Source organism: Glycine max, chromosome 14 (assembly GCF_000004515.6).
Source record: "Glycine max cultivar Williams 82 chromosome 14, Glycine_max_v4.0, whole genome shotgun sequence".
Classification (NCBI taxonomy): domain Eukaryota; kingdom Viridiplantae; phylum Streptophyta; class Magnoliopsida; order Fabales; family Fabaceae; genus Glycine; species Glycine max.
Window position 1 is genome coordinate 48,656,855 of NC_038250.2, and position 20,084 is coordinate 48,676,938.

Genomic DNA, 20,084 nt, shown 5'->3' on the forward strand with positions numbered 1-20,084 from the left:
CCATCTTGTTCAATTAAGACCTTTTTCTTCTTCCTCCACAGTGACTTTTTTGATCTTATCTTGTTTCAATCTATGCTTCTTCGCTATGTGAAGGTATGGGGGAGGGATATTGTACGCAGCCTTACCTTTGCATATGCAAAGAGACTGTTTCCGGATTCGAACCCATGACCAACAAGTCACCAAGGCACAACTTTACCGCTGCACCAGGGCTCGCCCTCTCACCAAACAAAATAAACCATATTAATTTTACAAGAGTATTTTGTTACATGCACTTTAATACAAATAAGAAAAATATAATAAGATCCAGAAAGGAAGAGAGACTCAAGAATCCAATTTTTTTTAAACAACAGTTACTGTGAGGAATATATTCTCTAAACTTAATCATTTGTTGGTCCTGAAACGTATTGTAGATCATGATTTTGTCTCCCTAAAATTCAATCTAAAAAGAAGAGTAGACTGTTATACAACTCTGAACCAAGGAATAAGTCACAAACCAAAGTCAAGTTCAGCTCGTTTTAACACAGCAATCACTCTACTGTAAAATTCTGGTTCATTTTTCTTTATATCATCCAACGTTCGGGATTCATGCTCATCCACCTGAGTACACAAAGAATTACATTAGCTTATAACTTAAAATTCTTTACTTAAATAGTTTGTGGCAGTTAATTACAAAAAAGTTAAACATAATCTATAAAGAATTATATTCACCGTGATGCTAGTGAATGAGAGGAAAGAATGACAATCATTCAATGACCATATCATAGTTAAATGTGCATGTGATAGAAAACACATGATTCAAGAAAATGACAAACCCTTCAGCTACCATTTTGTTTTTGGTATAGTAACCTTTGACAAGTTGACACTAATTGCAATGTTATAACAGTGACAATGTTATGCCACATATTGCTGAATTTGATTACTTATTAATAAAATTCCTAAAGAGTAGGAAGTTTAACATGACTACAAGAGAAACCCTTCAATCTGGTGCAATTGAAATAATTGGAAACATATAGTTGTAAAAGTGAACTCTCATCTGTCATATTGCAGGCAAAAGGAACAAGCAAAAATCTGATGCTGATAAGAAAAGGAAAGTAATATTATTCGGATGTTTCGTTTTTATGCATCTCGTGCCATGATACTCTAGTGGGTTTTCTATTCAATAATGTACACAGATGCCCATAGACAGTACCATACCATGAATGGGATTCTTAAAATAAAATAAAGCTTTTGCTCAATATGATGGAGTCACTAATTACCTCTTTGAATTTCAGAAGAATCAAATTTGAAATAGATGCTGGTTTTGTGCGGTCCCACCTGAATAAAATGTAAATGTGCAGAACAATTAAGTGAAAAATTCAAATGGAAAGAGAAATAGATTGTTGTGTTGGCACATGCTAATATAGGCAAGTATAATTTTAGAAAAAATAGTACATGAAAGTAGTCAAATTACCAAATGAAGTAGCTTGAAAGTGACAAATAGCTAATCTGAAAATAAAGTAAAAATGCCACCCCATACCTTACAAGCATTAATTCATTAACTGATCGCCACATTCCTCGCCCAACATCTTTTACATGCTGCTCTCTAGCACTTCTTCCATGCCATAATTCTTTAACAATATACATCACTTCTTCAACATCTACCTATAAAACAGAAAAACAAAATGATACATAGAAGAAGATTCAATCTCATTATTTTTAATTTGTCAAATGATAACTATATATATGTGAACACTACGAAAAGGATTCATATAAAATTCAATCTGCACTTTATATACAGCGCTACCTTGGAGCTTCCTTGGCTATATCAGCATAAGACCTCTTACATTGAAGAATAAAGTTTTTTTGTTTTTTTTTTCTCATTGCAAATACAATAAAAGTAACATTGATCAAGTATTGGACAGTATGATATTGATATTGATATTGATATAATATACATATCTGTGCTTCTTAAAATAAGTGTTCTTCATAATTCTCCCAATTAGGATAAGCAAGTATGCAGTAATTTTGTGTCTCCTATAATGACTTTTTGAAGATTGAAAGGGCGAAATTGATCTATACTACTTTTCTGCCAAAATATTACTACTAATTTTTTAGTTAATCATTAAATCAGAAAAGTGGATTAACATAGCAAAAAGTGACATTAAATTAGAAGGAATTCACTTGATTGTATAAATTATGGGGTAATGTGCAATTTAATGAATAGAGATGGCATAATGCAACTGATCCTAATTTTTTAAAAAGAGGTAAAGATATCACATTTACTGAACAATTTGTAAGGAAACAAAAATCATATGGGTAAAACTTGATACCTGCACTTCCATGTATGTTCCATACAATGACTCCTCATGCTCGATAAGGCGTTGATGCAGAATATGGTAATGGTCCATGTTAAAATTGACTACAGGTTCAGTTTGAACATGCACTCCTGCTAACTCCGTCACAACATAGGAGGCCATGAATTGTCCAAATATTGCAGGGATGGTGCCTAGCACAGGGATGATACGGACCCTAAAACCTGGTACTATCTGGCAAGAGGACCAAGAAGTCAGAATGTGTAGCCAGCACCACTAAATGTCAAGATAATGAATGATCAATGGTTTGACAAGAAAGAAAGAAATTGTAGGCCTAATGTTTATGATAATCAAACTAATATATATTTTATATTTTATAGATAAATGATAAGAAAAAATAGAAAAGATTTCTATTAGCTATACCGCTTATTACTGAATGATAACAAAATAGGTAGTGGTATAATTGGTGGGTGATTAAACTAATGAAACCAATGAGCTCACCTGGTAATCTGAAGGGTTTTCCTCTTCTCCACTTGGACCCTTAAATGGAAGCAGCTTAGCTTTGGGTTTTTCTAAAGAAAACACAACTGGGATACCACCTTCAATACCATAATCTTTCCTCAAACGGTGTCTTACCTGCATTGCTATGATTGCAGTATGAGTTATGTAGCTAATATTAATAATAAGAAATTGAGAACAAAGAAAATCATAGTTGAAAGATGATTCGCCAATAAGCAGAAGAAAATCAAAGACTGGAGCAATTTACTTAACTTTAAAAATAATGCAATTTAATCGGCTTGAAAACAAAGTAGTGGACAAAAATCAGAGTCAAAATTAAAGTGATCAAAAGTGTAATTGAGCCTTTTTTTTCACTGGCAATAATTCTTTAAACAATGATCAATGCCAAAGATTGAACCTATACAAAAGTTTCTAAAAGGAAGAAAAAAAAAATCCAGCAACATAATATAAGTTGAACATGCATAAAGCTGATCAACAATCGTAAACTTGAAATAACAGATGAAAGTGATGGCTATCCAGATAATGCATGCTGGCTATTAAAGTAGAAGATCGTCAGGACAGATGAAGCTTTAACAACATTTTGGAAACAGTTGCTCTATAGTCAGATAGTAAAAGGAAACAGGTCCTTACCTAGAAACTGGTCATTAAAAAGTATAATAGTCAATTTTGGTGCACACAAGTGCACCTTTCTATAAGCGTTTGCACTTAAGTCTGTAAATTGTAATTATCACATGCTGTGGAAAAGCAATATATTAGTGTGCTATTGAGATAATTAGGATATTAGGATGTACATCTACAGGAGGGACTGAGAATTAGTGTTAAACTGACATAATAATTAATGTGGTTTAAGCTCTACAGAGTACAATAAATAAAGGCATGCAAAGGAAAATTACAGCTCGAGATAATGGATCATTAGTTGATTCTCTTAGATCGGCAATGCGTATTCTAGTTGGATCAGCTCTGGCACCAGCCCCTGTTGCAGATAGAACCTTCAAACCCCTACGTACACATGCAGCAAGAAGCGCCACCTATTACATATGGCAAACCATACATTGAAAGCTTAAGCTTATGACAACCAGATATTTGAATATGAATGGAATGATTATTAATGGTAAGGAGCAGAGAACAGTTTTTATCAAGTTTTCCCAAGGCCAGCTATGGCATATATACCAAAATAAAACTATCCAGCAAACCACATTCATATAAGAATCCAAAAGTTTTGCATTTTTGCAACTTAGAAGCTAAATAATTGAAAGAAAGAAAAGTAAACGACTATGAATATAAAAGAACCATTAGTGCCTGATCAGAAAATATCACAACAGGGGAGTGAGGTATGTCTATGTGATATGATAGAACTGCAGAATGAACTTATAACAATATATAGTCAACTGAGGAGTAATTTTTAGAGGATACCTTTGTATCAATGTTATCAATACAATCCAAAACAAAGTCAGGGTGGCCTGAGAGAATTTCTTCTTCAGTGGATGAATCATATAACATCACTTTGGCATCTATTTGGCACTCTGGAAAGATAGATAAGAAATGCTCCTTAAGGCACTGAGCTTTTGAGATGCCAACATCTGCTCTTGTCGCAACAGCATGTCGATTTAGTGATGAAACAGAAACCTTCTCATTTAACAAATAAATAAGTACAGATATTGTATGGAAGGCGAAGGCCCATATAAATTCTAGAGCTGGGCAAATATGACACTGAAAGATATAACTACTTTATCTTTTATTACTTTGTTTTACCAAATGCAGCTTAATAATATCGTTAACAAGATTTTAGCTTGAGGTTCTTGAGCCATGCACTACAGTAATTAACAATAAAGGCTTGTATAAATTGACATTTAATGCGATTAGAATAATTACTAAAATTATATTCATGATAACTAAAAAGAAAAAGAACCAAGTAACATAAAGCTTTTACCTATCAAAACACCAGTTTCTTACTTAAACTATAATAGTTGATAAATTTGCATTTTAATTTAGTAATGTGTTCCAGCACACATCTATTATGATCCCATACTATTTAAGCAATATAAAATACAGAGTTTCGTGCCAAAATGAAGAAAAGAAGCTCCAAATTACATTAAGAGACAACATTTGCATTTCACAATGTAGTGTTCATTGGTGGCAACAAAATCTTCTGCCATGGCAATTAAACATTATCAACGAGAGAATCAGTCTGAGAAAAGACCTGGTCAAAGTCTACAAGAAGAAGCTTGCCAATCCCTGATCTCAAGAGCATAGAAGCAGCATGACTACCAACACCTCCAAGACCAATGACCACTACATATGATGCAGTCACTTTCTGCTGAGACTCAAAGCCAAAAAATTGAACGTTCCTAGTCACAGCATTAACGTTCCACCCAAAAACAGTTTGATTAATAGAAGTCCAACAAAAGATAGATATATCAAGAAGGTTCCATCCATGTACACCCAATGTAGATAATGTCTTCAGTGAAAAAAATGTAACAAGAGCAAATCTAAAAAAGGTATTTAAGCATTGTGGGAGATTGGTAGTGCCAAATATAAAAGGGTCCTCAAGGCAAACAAGTCATTATCTACACTGGGTGTACATGGATGGCAGGAGTTGTGGAAAAACATGCAAAGTGTGGACATGTAATGCTACACAAGGAAAAATCTTACATGCCATGTCCAACCTAAATTAAACATCAAGACACAAACTGTAAAAATTAGCGCCAAGCATAAAGGACAAATATTTTGGTAATTGATGCATGAACACTAAAACTGTCCAAGACAGTTGAAAGAGCTTATAGTCTAATTGAAATAATAGAGCATTTTTACCCATTAACTCACCCATGTAAAACAGAGTTATGTTCAGATTCAGAAATCACTTCAGATAAAATGCTAAATCTATTGGCAACAACTTGCAGTACCTAGTCAGCTGTTCTGAAACAATCTCATCTTTCAGAAGATCTTCATTAATCACCCTATCATTTTTCTTTCCAGCAATAGTGCATCCCTCAACACCTGATGAGACACAAAGTTCAACACTAATAAGGACACAGAGAGCAGCAGTCTTATTGATTTCATGATGTGAAAGTAGAATTTAGGAAGACAGGAGCATTAGTCTCATATCAAAACTTGTTTATAATTGATGACACATTGATAGTCATCTTTAACATATGTGCATGATTCTGCGCTAAAAGGGTAGGATGTGAGCTATAAGCTTGTAACAGGTAGTTTACACTCTGCATTCAACCTCTGGGCTAGTTTGTTTAAACATAAAAAGGTAATTTTAAAAAAAGTTCTTTATTTACGAAACATGGGACTAGAAATTAAGCATTGACAGGTGGTGACTAGTTGCAACTTCAACACACCAATATTGATGACTGATGAGTACGTGAGTGAATGTACAATTGTTATAAACAAAGACTTTCATTAGCCATCAGAAGCAGGAACACATAGATATGGAGACAAATTGGTTACATCTATTAACTTCCCAGTTAAATTCCATATATTTCCAGACCACTTACCATTGAAGTCAGCAGTAACATTCTTACTGCACTGCGATACACCTCTTCTGCAAACATCACAACAAGCATTCAGTACCATCCAAAGTACAAAAAAAAAAAAAACAAAAAGAAAAATTCACCGAACACCGCCTAAATGAAAATATCCCATTGCTCAGTGACCCAAAAGTTGAACAACTTGATCCAACCAACCCATCACGCTCTATGAGACTGAATTAACGCAAAGATTCAATTTTTAATCAATAAACATTATTTTAGCACCATCCCTTCTTTTGGGGGGTTCCAACATGCAAAGTACTAGTTCAGAGTCATTGTATATTGTATATATTATATATATACATAAGACAAAAAAAACAAAAAAAGTAGTTCAGTTCAAGAAGGTAAAACAAGAGGAGAATAAAAGGGTAAAGAAGAAGAAGTTACATACTTTTGAGATTGAAGAAGCCTAAGAAGAAAGAAGGTAGAGACAGAGCCCAAAAGAGCCCCTCCTCCCACCAATGCCAAATATTTACCTCTCTCCATTTTTCTCTTTCTTTGCCAAAAACACACAACACAATGACACAACTGTTTTCAAAGGTTTTTTCTTTTCTGGGTCACATTAACCGGGTCGGGTCGGTTTTAAAACGACCCGGATTCAGTTCGGACCCTGATCTCTTTTTTCGAGGTAAACTAGAGTAGTAGACACAATTTGAACAACAATAGTAAAAAATCAAGGGTTTAACAATTTTCTGGGTGTGTCGAACGAGGGCTCAGCTTAAAGTTTGTTCCTTTTTTCTCAATCGTTTTCCCTCACGGCACATTCTTCTTCTTCTTCTTCTTCCAAAAAACAGGAACATGGATCCTCCGATTAAGAAAAAGACATTGTCTCGTGCTAGCTTGAGTCCTCAGAGGAAAGACAAGTGCATAGTTTTTCCCCTTGTGAGGTTGGTACTTTGGTGCACTTCTTTCATGCATCTATCTCTTGACTTCAATTCTCTCTTGTTTTTTTCGCTGTTCACAATTTTGTTTATGGAAGTGTTTATTTGTTTCCTTTTACTGCTCTAGTTGCAAACACGCCCGTCATGATTTTATTTTATTTTTACCTTTTTTGTTCTTCGTATGAGAATTATTACGCTATAGTCCTTAAACACCTTCTGCTTATGCATTGAGTTGTGCCCTTTTATGGATTTGGTTGATTTTTCTGGTAATGTGTGTGTTGGCAACTATGTTTGAGTCTGCAACAGTGTGTACATTTGATTATAGCTACTCTTGTGCTTGTTAAGACATGCCTCAATTTAAAACCGTCTTTTCTCAAGATGTGTTTCATTTTGTCTACTATGTGGTTTGCATAAACTTCTTCGTAAGCACTCCTAGGAGTAGAAAATAAGAAGGTAAAATGTAGTGAGCTTTTTTCATAAGCTAAAATCATGTTATTCATTTTAGCTTTTGGAGAAGTTAAATGATAAGAGCTTCTATAAAAGTTAAGTGCATAAGTTGATTTTAACTTATGCAAGAAGCTCAATTTATTTCACCTTATTATTCTCTTCTATTAGTGCTTATGAGGAAGTCTACTGTTTTGTCTGAGGCCCATCTTATTTGCATAATATTATACCTGATATGATTTTGACTGTTCCTTTCTGCATGTACTTACAGGTATAATGAATTCCGGGAGCCTGTTTGCCAGGCTTGTAATGTGGTTATGTTGGAGTCTATACGTGCACACCTAGCTTCTCCGGAGCATAACGAGGTAATGATATTTATGATCTTGTTTGGGTTATGCTTGCGTATTTAAACTCAAAACTCTTGGCTTATATTTAGATGGTCTTGTCATGGTTTTTTTGGGGAGTGCCTTGTTTTATGGTTTTTTCCCTTTGTGTTTGTTTCACGACCTCCCTTAACCCCACCCTGCCCAAAATGAGCTTATCTTATGGAATGATTATTTTGGGCAGGTAATGGAAAAACTGAAAGCTAATGCTGCTGGATCAACTGAAGATAAGAATGCAAAGCCAGTTACTGGTACCAACAACTCTCCCAAGGCTAATCCAGAACAACCTCAAGACACAGCATGCCAACTGCCTGAATTTTCACAAGATGTGCCTAGACATGAATCACCATCTGCGCTTCCACGAGATTTTTGTGATGACAGTGGTAAAATAAGGACAAGATCTGGTAAAAATTTGGTTTAGAAAATGAAGATGTGTTTGTACTCTTGTACATTAAATCATACTGAGTTGCAGTTGCATACCACAGGCACTGATAGTGATGTTTGTTCATATATACATATTTTGTGTGTAGATATATAATATCTAGCTTTTTCATTTACACAATTACAGGTATAATTTTTTTTTCTTGGAACTTCCACTTCTTTTGTAACTTAAATGATAGGGAATACCCTTCTGTGGTGTTTTTCTGCAAAACCTTATTCGTGACCTTGGTTTCAAAGCCATGGCTTAAATACAAGAAGTTCGAAAAACCTTTTCCTAAGTTTCTTGCACTACCTAATACTCCCTTCATCAAAACTGGTATGTCTCCTGACCCACCAAGTGGAGCTTTGGGTGTTTACAGGAACCAAAGAAGAATTGAATAACTTTTCCCAATCACTAGCTAAATAATTTTATGGCATTCTTCATAAAATATCCAAATGCTGAAACTTTCTCCCTTTGGCACGTCCAATATAATTCATGCATCTCATTTCAACATTTTTATCATATATTTTACTTAAGTGATTTTCTTTCTAGTTTCAAAAGTAACTGAAACGATGGATCCTCCTAAAGAACAAGAACACCAGGAATCCATAGTTTCACCTTCCACAGATGAAGTTTTGACATCTTCGAAACGTGGAAGGCCACGAAAAACAAAGGTAACTCCCATCCAAATACACTGCATTGTCTTTGACATCTTTGAATTACATAAAACTCACTACATTACCTTTGACATCTTTGAATTACATTAAACCCACTGCATTGTCTTTTGTTGAATTTCTTCTTCCTCACAGCCTACCAAGTTCGTAATCAACGAGAAATCCAATCCCACATCAACACCCCGAAGATCTAAAAGAATAAAGCATGTAGCAGATAAAACTGCCAACAATGTTCCCGAAGTATCTTCATCCGAGGAATTATTGAAGGTAAAATTAATTACATTACTGAAGGTAAAATTACTTACATCACTACTTGTCAAGTACCTCTACTTGTTAATCACTTTAACGTTCCTTTTGATCATAACAGGGACGTACTGCAGAAAATTCACAAGCAGATGGCAAAGAAGTCTCTTCAGATATTGACGCCTTAGTAATCTACAAAAGAAAAAGACTACCTCGAAAGAGGTCTTCTGGTCAAATAAGCAAGTCTCCAAAGAAAACTGCTCCTTCAGAGCCTCCATCTGCTGCAATTTCAAGCTCTACTACTGCATCACCCCCTCATCAAGATCCTCCTGCAGCTACTTCACCCAGCGCTGATGCTCCTCATATTGAAAATACAAATACTGCTGAGCCAGTATTGAGTAAAAGCCTTGTCGAAGAGGTCGAGAAGGTGAACCCTGCTCCAGCCAATGCTCAAGAACAGGTTGCTTCTAGTAAGGGTCAAGAATCTCCAGATCAAGTTGACCCAAAGGTTGATGAAGTCTCTACTGGGAACACCCCACTCGATCTAGAAGCCATTAACAAAATGATCGAAGATGACCCTTTGAGTGCTATTGAAAATATCCTGACAGGGAAGGTTTCCATTTGTTCTAAGACTCCACAATCTATCACTCAGTCAGAACAACCAAAAGTTCAAGGCTCCCCTGCAGATGTTCTGTCAAAAGAGCTAAAAGACTTAATGCAGATCTTTAGCTTAGGTGATTTTGTTACTGACTATGAACAAATGTCAAAGGTCCTACTTATTCTTGAAGAGTTGCAGAAGAATGAGAAGTTTCTTTCTCTTGAACAGCAAGCATTCATAAAGGCCTTCAGACTCTTCTTCAACAATGCTGTTACTCACCGCAAACAGTGTGATATGGCTGGAATAAAGAAAGTCGAGTTGAACCGAGCTAAAGAAGATATCCTTCTGAAACTGCAAGAAGTTAAACATACACAGGAGCAAATCACATCGACCATTTCAAATGCCAACAACAGGGTCAATGAAATATCTTCTTATATTGAACAACTTGAAGAACGGTTATCCAAACTGAAGGAAGAGAGGGAGACCTTTCAGTTGGCTATTAAGGAAGGCGAGAAACAAAGGGAGACATTGAAGAATGATAGCATCTTATGGGCTCATCAGACTAAGGACCTGGTTTTTGATCTTGCAGAGATTGAGGCCAAAGAAAAAATCCTTGGACAGCAACTTGAAACAGACAATGATGCATATGACCAATTTAAAGCATCCTTTCCTTTTTAATTTCTGTTTGAAAATTGGTAGTTGTAATTACTCTGTTATGTTCAATTCATGTATGGTTTAGTTCATGCATGTTTAGTTTATGTTCCTTTAAGCAATTTAAGGATTTAGACCCAGTTAAGTGTAGAATTATAACCTTTGATTACAAAATTAATGGATGAAATTTTAACAATTTCATAATGGTTTTGCAAGTATACTATCTGCTTGTAATAATTTATCAAGTGGAAAATAGTGCAATGTTACGTTAATAGTGTTTTACTCACCACTATATTAGTTTTGAAAATGTTATATGACAGCAGCCTATCATCTATGGTTAGACAGAAATAAACTGGTATTTACTAGGCAATCTACTCTTTCCCTTGGATTGCTACAGCAGAGGCTAGATTTATTCACAGGGATTTTGCCATGCTTTCATTCGAATATTGGTATGTGTAATTCCATTTGGGCAGAACTGTGGGGTCTAAAGCATGGAATTAAACTGGCAAGAAGTATGAATATTCGGAATGTCATTTTTGAAATGGATTCGTTGGCTGTGGTTCAGATTAACTCAGTTGCTAAAGCCTATGATCAGAGAGAGCTATCTAATATGCTGTGTGTGGAACACATAATGGAGAGCAACCATTACTCATGTTCACAGGGAAGCAAATAGGATTGTCAATTATTTGATAAATTTGGGTCATGAATTTGATTCTTTTATGACGATTGTTAATTCGATTCCCCCTCTTCTAGCCATGCTTGTCTCGGCAGATGCTAGGGGTTGTACCTTTTCCCGTTTGATGGGAGTCTAATAATATTATTCCCGGTTATTAAAAATAGTTATATCATTAAATATTTATTATTTTTTCTATAAATGACATTATTAAACATTAATATGTAAACTTTTAATTAAATACAATTTCTAATTATCAGTTAATTATAACATATGGTAACAATATATCACATTTACTAGAGTTTCAAATTACTAGTTACTCAATACAAATTTTTAACATAATTATTACATTTTATTATGAGACAATTTTTTTTTACTAAAATAACTCAGAAAAATGTGTTTAGATAAAGTAGTCATACTTGTATTTTTGTTGTTAGGTCGTCATTATAGACATTTCTAATGATTTTGATAAGAAGATATAAGAATTGTCTCTTATTATAAGGAAAATTATTCTTGGATAGAACATAGAACAACAAGAGGTTATAGTACCAAAACAATATTATAGGTAATAGGTTATTCACACATCACACCATATTGATAAACTTCTGTTATTTGATTATTTATCAATGCCTATCAAATTTGAAAAAAAAATTGTTGACAAAAGTATTTCGACACTTGTATCTCTTATTCAAGGTTTGAGATTTGATCTTTACTTGGATATGAAGTTGCAATTTGGAGATACCATTTTATTCTAAAATGGGACAACCCGGTGGAAGGAGGATTATTTCTTGATTGTACCAATAGGACTATTTCTTCACACATATCATTGGTTTTAGATTCAATTGCAGTCTAACATTTAATTTCAAGTACACGCCATATATTGTTTCAAGTATATAAAAAAAATAATAAAGCGCCTTAATCATGATCAGGTTGAGCTGAATACTATGTTTTGGCAGATACAATAGTTATTTTGGTATAGTAGGTGCATTTTGACTATATGCACAGTTGAGTCAACCTTCAAGTGTTTGCAGTTTCTTATAGACAAGCTCATAACGTGTATCTTGTGTGTATTTATCGATTACTATCTTTTTTTTAACTTCACTATAGTTACCAACTGGTACTAGTAACAGTTTAGACAAATCTACGTTGAAACATATTTCGGTTGAAACAGTGGAAAAAGAAGCAGCTTGGGAATTTTCAAACCTTTGAAAACTATTAGCAAGTATCCTTGTCATAATGCCCCAACATCAAATATTTATGTAAATATGCAGAAAGGGTGAGAATCATGATGTATGATTAAGCGTCAATATATTTTCTTATTAAAAAAAAGTACAAGGCATTGGGAGAAGATATAATGAAATTTAGAATATAAGTGTAAATGAGTGCTATTATATACATTAGCCATTGATACTCCATGGACTGTAATACATTCAATCATGTTCCAATAAAAAAAAGAATGGTTCCAGAGTAAGATTGCTGAAAGATTACAGAACAACACATAACTAAACCGCCTGTTTATCATCTACAAAATTGGGAAGTTCCTTGTTTTGAATCTTCAACAAAACATTCTCTCTGAGTCCTCTGATGACATCGGCAAACCACCAGTAGGGTATTTCATCTTAATGCTAGATTCATGCTCAGCTGCAAATGCTAGAGTTGATAAGAGTGCCTTTTGGCCCTTTGAACTTTGAGAATTATCAGATGACTTCTTCCCCTCTTGAACTGATTTACTATGGCTGTGATCCCTCATAAAAAAATCTACGGAGGTTTTCTCTGGAAGTTTTAATTTCATTTCTTCTGCCACAGATTGATTTTTTCCTAAAATCTCAGTTAAGAATATATCAGTCTGTGGTGCATTTTGTTTTGTGGTGTCACTAGCTTTGTTGTAATCATCTTTGTTTAGAGAGGATTTTTCCTGCTCAGGCAAACCAAAATTGAATAACTGAGGCAACTTGATACCGTTTTCCCTATTCACACTTTTAAAACTGCAGACAGAGCCTTTGCCAAAAGAAAGAAAGTTTATTCCCTTAGGTGTCACAGCTGGCAATTTCTTAGGAATGTCCACCTTGTTTTGAGTTTTGTGAAATGAACTTTGATCTTCACGGGTCCCAATTTGTACAGGACTTCCCTTGGTTGTTACTGTGCTTTGTTTCAGAGAACTAAGGCTGGGTGATAATTTAGCAAGATTGATGAAACTAATTCCTTTAGGTGGTGTAGGCTGTTTCTGTACAGTGTTTGTCACTTTATGTTCAACACTGGTGCAAAAATGAATTCCTGCAGAATTAGTTAAGTGGTTTTGCTGGACAGGAGTAGAGCCATGATTGTTGTTAAGTGGTGTGCTGGAATTTGCATTTCCAGACAGAAGTGGAGACAACTCTGGTCTGCACATATTTGAAGCTGTAGGGATGTCTTCTTTCGTTGATACCTGAATCAGAAAGTTCCCATTTTAATCTATGTAACAATATAGTTATACAGTTCAGATGCATGCAAATAAAAATTAAGATTGATATCAAGTTTATATTAAGTTCATTAGCACAGTCATTTACGAGTGAAATCAAGTCACATAGGATGTTTTACCTGGTGAGAAAACAAGCAAGCATCACCTCTATAACAAGAGCCTTTGGACACAAAATTGGTACAAGGATATTTTGAGAGCTGGTGATCAAATGGGCAATCATCCCCTTTCATGCAAGAGTGACGAGCAAAGTGAGTACACGGCTGCAATTTCAAAATCAATAAGGTCTTGTAATTTCTCCCGGTTCTTGTTATAACTTGTGGTAAAAATATAATAGGGAGTAATTTTTTAGAAAGACCAATACCTTGGATTTTGTTAGAGGCACTACATCATGTGAAAACTGACACTTGTCACCCTGCCAAGTTTGTTTAGGAATAAGCAAGTGAAAAGGAAGTAAGAATGATTTGATAATTTTCCCATATGGATATCAAATATACTATAATGCAGAAATTGCAAAAACACACCACTCTTACAATAATAACCTGGATGGGCTACTTTAACATAACCATACCTAACAGATTATCAAGGGCTCAGGCAAATTGAAATGTCACAATATAAATATTTAAAATGAAGAACCAGCAAAAGTTTTTTAATCTAACTTTTAAATACGGAAATCTTCTTGCATAACAGACACATTGCATTTTACCTATTAGATTTGCAGATAATTTTAGAAAAGTGAAATTGAATGGATTTGATGAAAATGTACATGACTCTGACTTACAACCCTATATATAATGTCAGCAATCATCTAAGATAATGGTTAGTTATAAATTATAACTATCTGATATTGACAGCTATAACTGACAAAGGACAGCTCTAGCAGAAAGAAATACAGTGAGTGATATAAACTATAAAGGAAAACAAAGAAAAATAAATCAGAGTGATCATCCAGAAGAGTAATCTATTACATTACCCCATATATATTATAAATTAACTTCATGCAAATCTAAGTTAGAATAAGTGAATATATCAATTACCTCTTAAATCAGTTAAATGAATTATCAACACCAGAATAACAAATTGTCATATTATCATGCAATAGCTCAATGTAAAATAATCACAACAATTAAAATCAACAAGAATAAAGATGATGTGTTAGATATATGTATAAAGAGAAAAATATTTCATAGTTTAATATAATTGGGTAAAAGCTACCTCATGGCACCTTCCATTGAGATAATGACGACAATGTGAGACAACTTTTGGTTTCTGCACATGCTGTAACTGCAATCTTTTAACACCTAGTTGTTTGTTCTTTTCTGCTCTCTTCTTTCTATCTGCTTTCTACATAACAAAGTTTTATCAAATAAAGAAATCAGTCACACGCTGAAAACATACAGATTTATAAATTATTCTTCACAAATAACAGAATATCATTTAATTGATGTTGAAATGATTTCAAAAGAGGTTGACTTAACAAGCTTCAAAATCCATATCAAAAGTTAACAGAACATCAAGAAAGAAAATCAAAGCACTATCAGAAGAATACCTTCTTTTTTCCTTTGTTCCCACCACGCTTATTCTTTTTACTGGCATTATCCAACTGCAGCAGATGATCAAAACTTAGCAAAAGGAGAATCAATGTAACTAGTCTTAAAATCATTACACAGTCGGTCCACAATATGGAACTCCACATAAGGTGTCCAAAGCTATGGTTGAACATGTAATTCTTATCATATTTCTGATTTTTAGTTAATTTTGCCCAAAAAAAGCTCAAATAGGAAAAATAATTGGGAACTGAAATATAAATACTTTGGATATAGACACACAAGTACAATAATGTGATCACACTTTCTTTTTATTGGTTAGGGGAAAGGGAGGGGGGGAACTGTGGAAAACATTGCAATGCTAGCCAAAAATATTTTGAACTTACTGAGCTAAATATAACAAAAGGATCATCATTGGATCAATATCTTTAATTCATCATTGGTGGTACATACTAAGAAAATTGAAAGTAACAAAAACAAAATGAAGCTTAACGTGATCACAAGTTAACGGAAAAAAAAATTAACAATAACTTTAGAAGAATACCTTTGTTTTATCTTCCTTCTGACATTCAATAGTTTCTTTAGAAATTGCTACTTCAACTCCACATACAATCCCTTTCTTGCCACTAGTTCTAGGCTCCACTTGTCCATTATTATTGTAATCTTGAAATGCATTTACCAAAGAGGATTTAGAGTCATAGCCTTTTTCCTTTTCTTGATTCTCAATCTTAGAAGGATATATCATGTTTCCAGTTACATTTTCAGGCTTCTGAACCTCATCTACTTCCATCTGTCGTAATATTAAAGCATCTGCAGAAGCCACATCAAATAAATTGCCATCTATTCCCAAGTCTCCAGAAATTTCTCCTTCCTCCACTTCTGATTGGTAATCCATCAACTCAACTTCACCACCATCACTACGTGTCTTATCCAATTCCAAGTTCAAGGGGATTAATTCACTATCACAAATAAGATCCTCAGTTCCTTTCATAACCTGCTCAAACTCATTCATTAGCTTTTGCTCCTTATCAAAACCATTTGCTAGGGTAGACAAGTCCTCTATTCCCATCATATGTTCTATATCATCTAGGACCATCTTGTTAGAAGTAAAATCCATATCCTTGTCTTCAACCCCCTCAATGGTTTCCTGGACCTCCGGTATATCCTTCTGGCATATAGGATCCTTGGGATCCAAAAAATCAGAATCAACAACTTCGGAGCACTTAGGCTCCTTTTCCTGGTTTTCTTGATCCATTCTACCACTGCCATTATCTTGAAACAGGGAAAAAATAGCATTTTTTAAGAGAATGGTAAATAAATATGAGAAGAACACATTAAATAGAAACTAACAGCAAATTGAACCATAACCAAAAACCTGATCTTAAACTCTTATTCCTAACCCCAAGTGGAAACTTTAAAGAAGAAAAAAAGGTGCCCTTTTGATTTCAATTTACCAAAAATTCATTCAACACTGAATTGAAACAACATTAAAAAAAAATATCACAAGAGCACAATTGAATTGAAACTACCAATAGATTGATCCATAATCACAACTTAATCTTAAAAACCTTCAAACTTGAATTACTAATCCAAATGTGAACTTAAAAAATTAAAAAAAAGTACCCTTTTGAAATTATTTAACAACACTACAAGTTCATAGAAGCGCATAGTAATGATAAAAAAAAAAGAGTAGAAACAAAAAAGGTAGGGTTTTGATGTTGAAACACATACCGGGAATGTTGACGGGTTGAGTTGAAGCTTCAAGAATTGAAGCGTTGTAAGCAGAAATGTGAGAGAGGAGGTGAACGAGGGCACGGTAAGTGTTGCTACGCAATTGGGATCGACAGTATGGAGGGAAATCCATTGTGAATTTGGAGAAGAATGATTCACCTGTGAAACGCAATACATGTGGGTGTCATTTTGGAGAGAATCACAATCCTTGGTTTCCTTGTCGTTTGGGTAATGTAAGAAATTTGGGCGCTATGGAAAGGGAAGGGAACACAACTCAAAAACATTATGGAATTCGACAAGGCATTCTTTTACCTTTCTTCACCAATGCGTTTTGGGAACGACTTGAGAAAACCCACGCAGAACAAGAGAGTGAAGAAGGGTTTTTGCGGTGCCCATGCGTTTTGGGAAATTTTTAATTTCACCCAAGAGCTGAACGTCGCCGTTTTTAACTTCTTTTTTTTAATAAATAAAACCCGACCCAATCGGGTCAATGTGACCCGCTGGATCACCCGTTCAAAGCCAAACCGTGCTGAGTGGGGCTAAGTTACATGATTGGGTGCCCAATTCCCAAACCAATGTGTGAATCCGGCCGGTACAAACCAAATCTGATAACAATCATAACAACATTTAGAAAATAACATAACATGTAATTTAATAAATTAAAGTATAACAATATGAAAATATAATAAAATATTTAAATAATAACATATAATACAATAAATTAAATAATAATATGCTATAAAATGATATATCATATAATAAATTCAAGACTAATAGTAATAAAATATGAGAAAATGGATTATACATTAACGGTATTAAATTTTTTATGTAATCTTTTCATCACAATTTATTATATATAATAAGTTTATTAATTTTTAAAGTAATTATCTTAAAATAAATCAAACGATGAATTGTAATTGAACGAAAATGTATACTATCAATGCATAAAGATGAAGTTTATAAAAGATATGTATTATATCTAAGTATTGGACTTTAACCAACAATTTGTAAGAATGGGAGTGAGGAAGCAACCGCCGCGCGGAGGGATATTTTGAGACCAACAAGGCTGTGGTGTTTCCTTCCATTTATCTAATTTTACTTTTTGATTAATTAAGATACTAATTTAGAAGGAATGTTAATAATAGATTTTTATTTTCTTATAAGTATGAAATAGTTTTGTTAATTAATTAAGATTTTTAAAAGTTCTTATCCTCGTCCTTATTCTAACTTTTCAACATATTTCATTCTATAAGTGATCATCTTTATCCCGATTTTCCATCACATTCCATCCTATAAGTGACGGGTATGTCATTTCCATCTTGATAGAGTCATTAAACATAATTTTAAATACATATTTTTATGAATAAAGCATGGTTTAAAATAATATATAAAAAATGAATGATAATTTAGTTAAATAAGAAGATATTAAATAAATAATATATGATGAGTAAAAAAAAATGATTCTATACATTAGGATTTCACAGAGAAGATAGTTATATTGATTTTGTTTCTTTTTTCTTAATATAAGAAAATAATAATGATTTATCTATAAATTTTTAAGATTTTAAATATTATGTAAAAAATTTGAAACAAATTCTTGAATTAAGTTTTTGTTTATGTCCTTTAATTATTTATTTAAACAAAAGCAAGAGAAAATTAAATTTGATTAGATAAAAGAAAATGTTCATTAAATTAGTTAAGTCAAGAGATAGTAAGAGAAAAATAAATCTATGTTAAAATGATTATAACATTAATTAAAAAATTCTAAAACTATAATAGAATATAATTTCTTCCAATTCAAATATTAAGGAGATTTAAAATAAACTGAAAGTGGGAGCAGGAAAGTGATCTCTGATTCTCCAACTGTGGAGACTTAAGATCCCTTGGTCGTTCAAACAGCATGCATGTCCATTAATAGAATATAATTTTTTTCCCGTCTCCATTAATTCGTTGCAACACAATGTGGACAAAGCCATTCACAAACAGCATGCATGTCCATCATCATCGATCTTCTTCATAGCAGCAGCATTGTCATCAGCCACCAGTGCAAGTCAAAGGGAGATTAATTTGTTGCCATGGGGGCTATCCTTGTGGTGTTTATTGTGAGAATGTGGTGTTATATTTTAAGATATGATTTGTTTAGTGAATTTTTTATAGATTTAATAATTATATTTAATTTAAATTTAAATTTTTAAATGTTTTAATTATAACTTTTTATTATTTTTAATCATCATCTATTGATTATTATTAATTATTTTTATATTCTCATATGAAAAGTATTCTCACAATAATCATATTATATATATATATATATGAACAATGTTAGCAATATATTTTTTAATATTTTTTTAAATATATTCTCTCTATTGTGTGTTAAAATTTAAGAAAAACTATAATTTTTTATTAATTTTTATTCTTATTTAATAACTATCTCATGATTCTTGTTATATATTATTGGGTTTCTAGGTTGATAATCATAAATACACAGTTATTGAGACAGGAAGAAAATAATCAGTGCCTGTCCCTGTGATGTACATGCTGGAGACAAAATTTTGCTAGAAAAACAGTAACAGTTAATTAGGCTGCAACACATTTATGTCCCGCTTAATAATTCATATATAAATTATTATCTACTACGTGAGTAGTCTTTTAGTAACACAATTAGCTGTAATTAATTAACACACATCATTATTAATGAAATACTATTTTCACATAATTTATACATGTTGCTATTTTATAATTCTCGCTTAAATTCTTCTCTATATTGGTCTTTTCCTGCACCCAAGTCTTTATTAATTCCTTCAAGGTTATCTTCGATCACTTCAATTGATTGATCGAGCCCAAGCTTGCATGCTCTCTTTGTTTCCCACTAACTATAAAATGCGGGAAAATGCTGACAGAATTACATGTCACCAAAATAGAGACTAAGAAAGTATCAGAAGAGAGAAACATCAAAGTGGAAATTTCTGAAATTTATTATATGGAAATCCGTGTAAGTTTTTTGGACTCTCTTATAGAAATTACAGAATATTAATGT

General features: G+C 33.3%; 3 protein-coding genes across 6 annotated transcripts; 1 reads left to right on the plus strand and 2 right to left on the minus strand.

The window, feature by feature from the left end:
• Window positions 1-279: 279 nt before the first annotated feature.
• LOC100815445 (tRNA threonylcarbamoyladenosine dehydratase) lies at window positions 280-6,865 on the minus strand. Its single transcript, XM_006596436.4, has 11 exons — window positions 6,738-6,865; window positions 6,314-6,360; window positions 5,714-5,807; window positions 5,011-5,158; window positions 4,224-4,436; window positions 3,704-3,838; window positions 2,793-2,927; window positions 2,310-2,525; window positions 1,517-1,641; window positions 1,257-1,314; window positions 280-597 (listed from the first exon to the last, which is right to left on the minus strand). The coding sequence occupies exons 1-11, from the start codon at window positions 6,830-6,832 to the stop codon at window positions 487-489; spliced, it is 1,377 nt and encodes a 458-aa protein (XP_006596499.1). The 5' UTR covers window positions 6,833-6,865; the 3' UTR covers window positions 280-486.
• Window positions 6,866-6,994: 129 nt separating this feature from the next.
• On the plus strand, window positions 6,995-10,837 carry LOC100815983 (fibrous sheath CABYR-binding protein). 4 transcript variants are annotated; one of them, XM_006596434.4, is made up of 6 exons: window positions 6,995-7,233; window positions 7,943-8,036; window positions 8,239-8,458; window positions 9,028-9,149; window positions 9,285-9,440; window positions 9,517-10,837. In XM_006596434.4, the coding sequence occupies exons 1-6, from the start codon at window positions 7,145-7,147 to the stop codon at window positions 10,666-10,668; spliced, it is 1,833 nt and encodes a 610-aa protein (XP_006596497.1). In that variant the 5' UTR covers window positions 6,995-7,144; the 3' UTR covers window positions 10,669-10,837. The 4 variants fall into 4 exon arrangements, with proteins under 4 accessions (XP_006596497.1, XP_006596498.1, XP_014622652.1 ...); XM_006596435.4 differs by having other exon boundaries at window positions 9,285-9,416; XM_014767166.3 differs by having other exon boundaries at window positions 8,239-8,437.
• A 1,846-nt stretch (window positions 10,838-12,683) lies between these two features.
• Window positions 12,684-17,489, minus strand: LOC100816509 (zinc finger CCCH domain-containing protein 65). Its single transcript, XM_006596437.3, has 8 exons — window positions 17,360-17,489; window positions 17,048-17,206; window positions 15,861-16,588; window positions 15,319-15,372; window positions 14,985-15,113; window positions 14,134-14,184; window positions 13,892-14,032; window positions 12,684-13,739 (listed from the first exon to the last, which is right to left on the minus strand). The coding sequence occupies exons 2-8, from the start codon at window positions 17,178-17,180 to the stop codon at window positions 12,870-12,872; spliced, it is 2,106 nt and encodes a 701-aa protein (XP_006596500.1). The 5' UTR covers window positions 17,181-17,206; window positions 17,360-17,489; the 3' UTR covers window positions 12,684-12,869.
• Window positions 17,490-20,084: the final 2,595 nt, after the last annotated feature.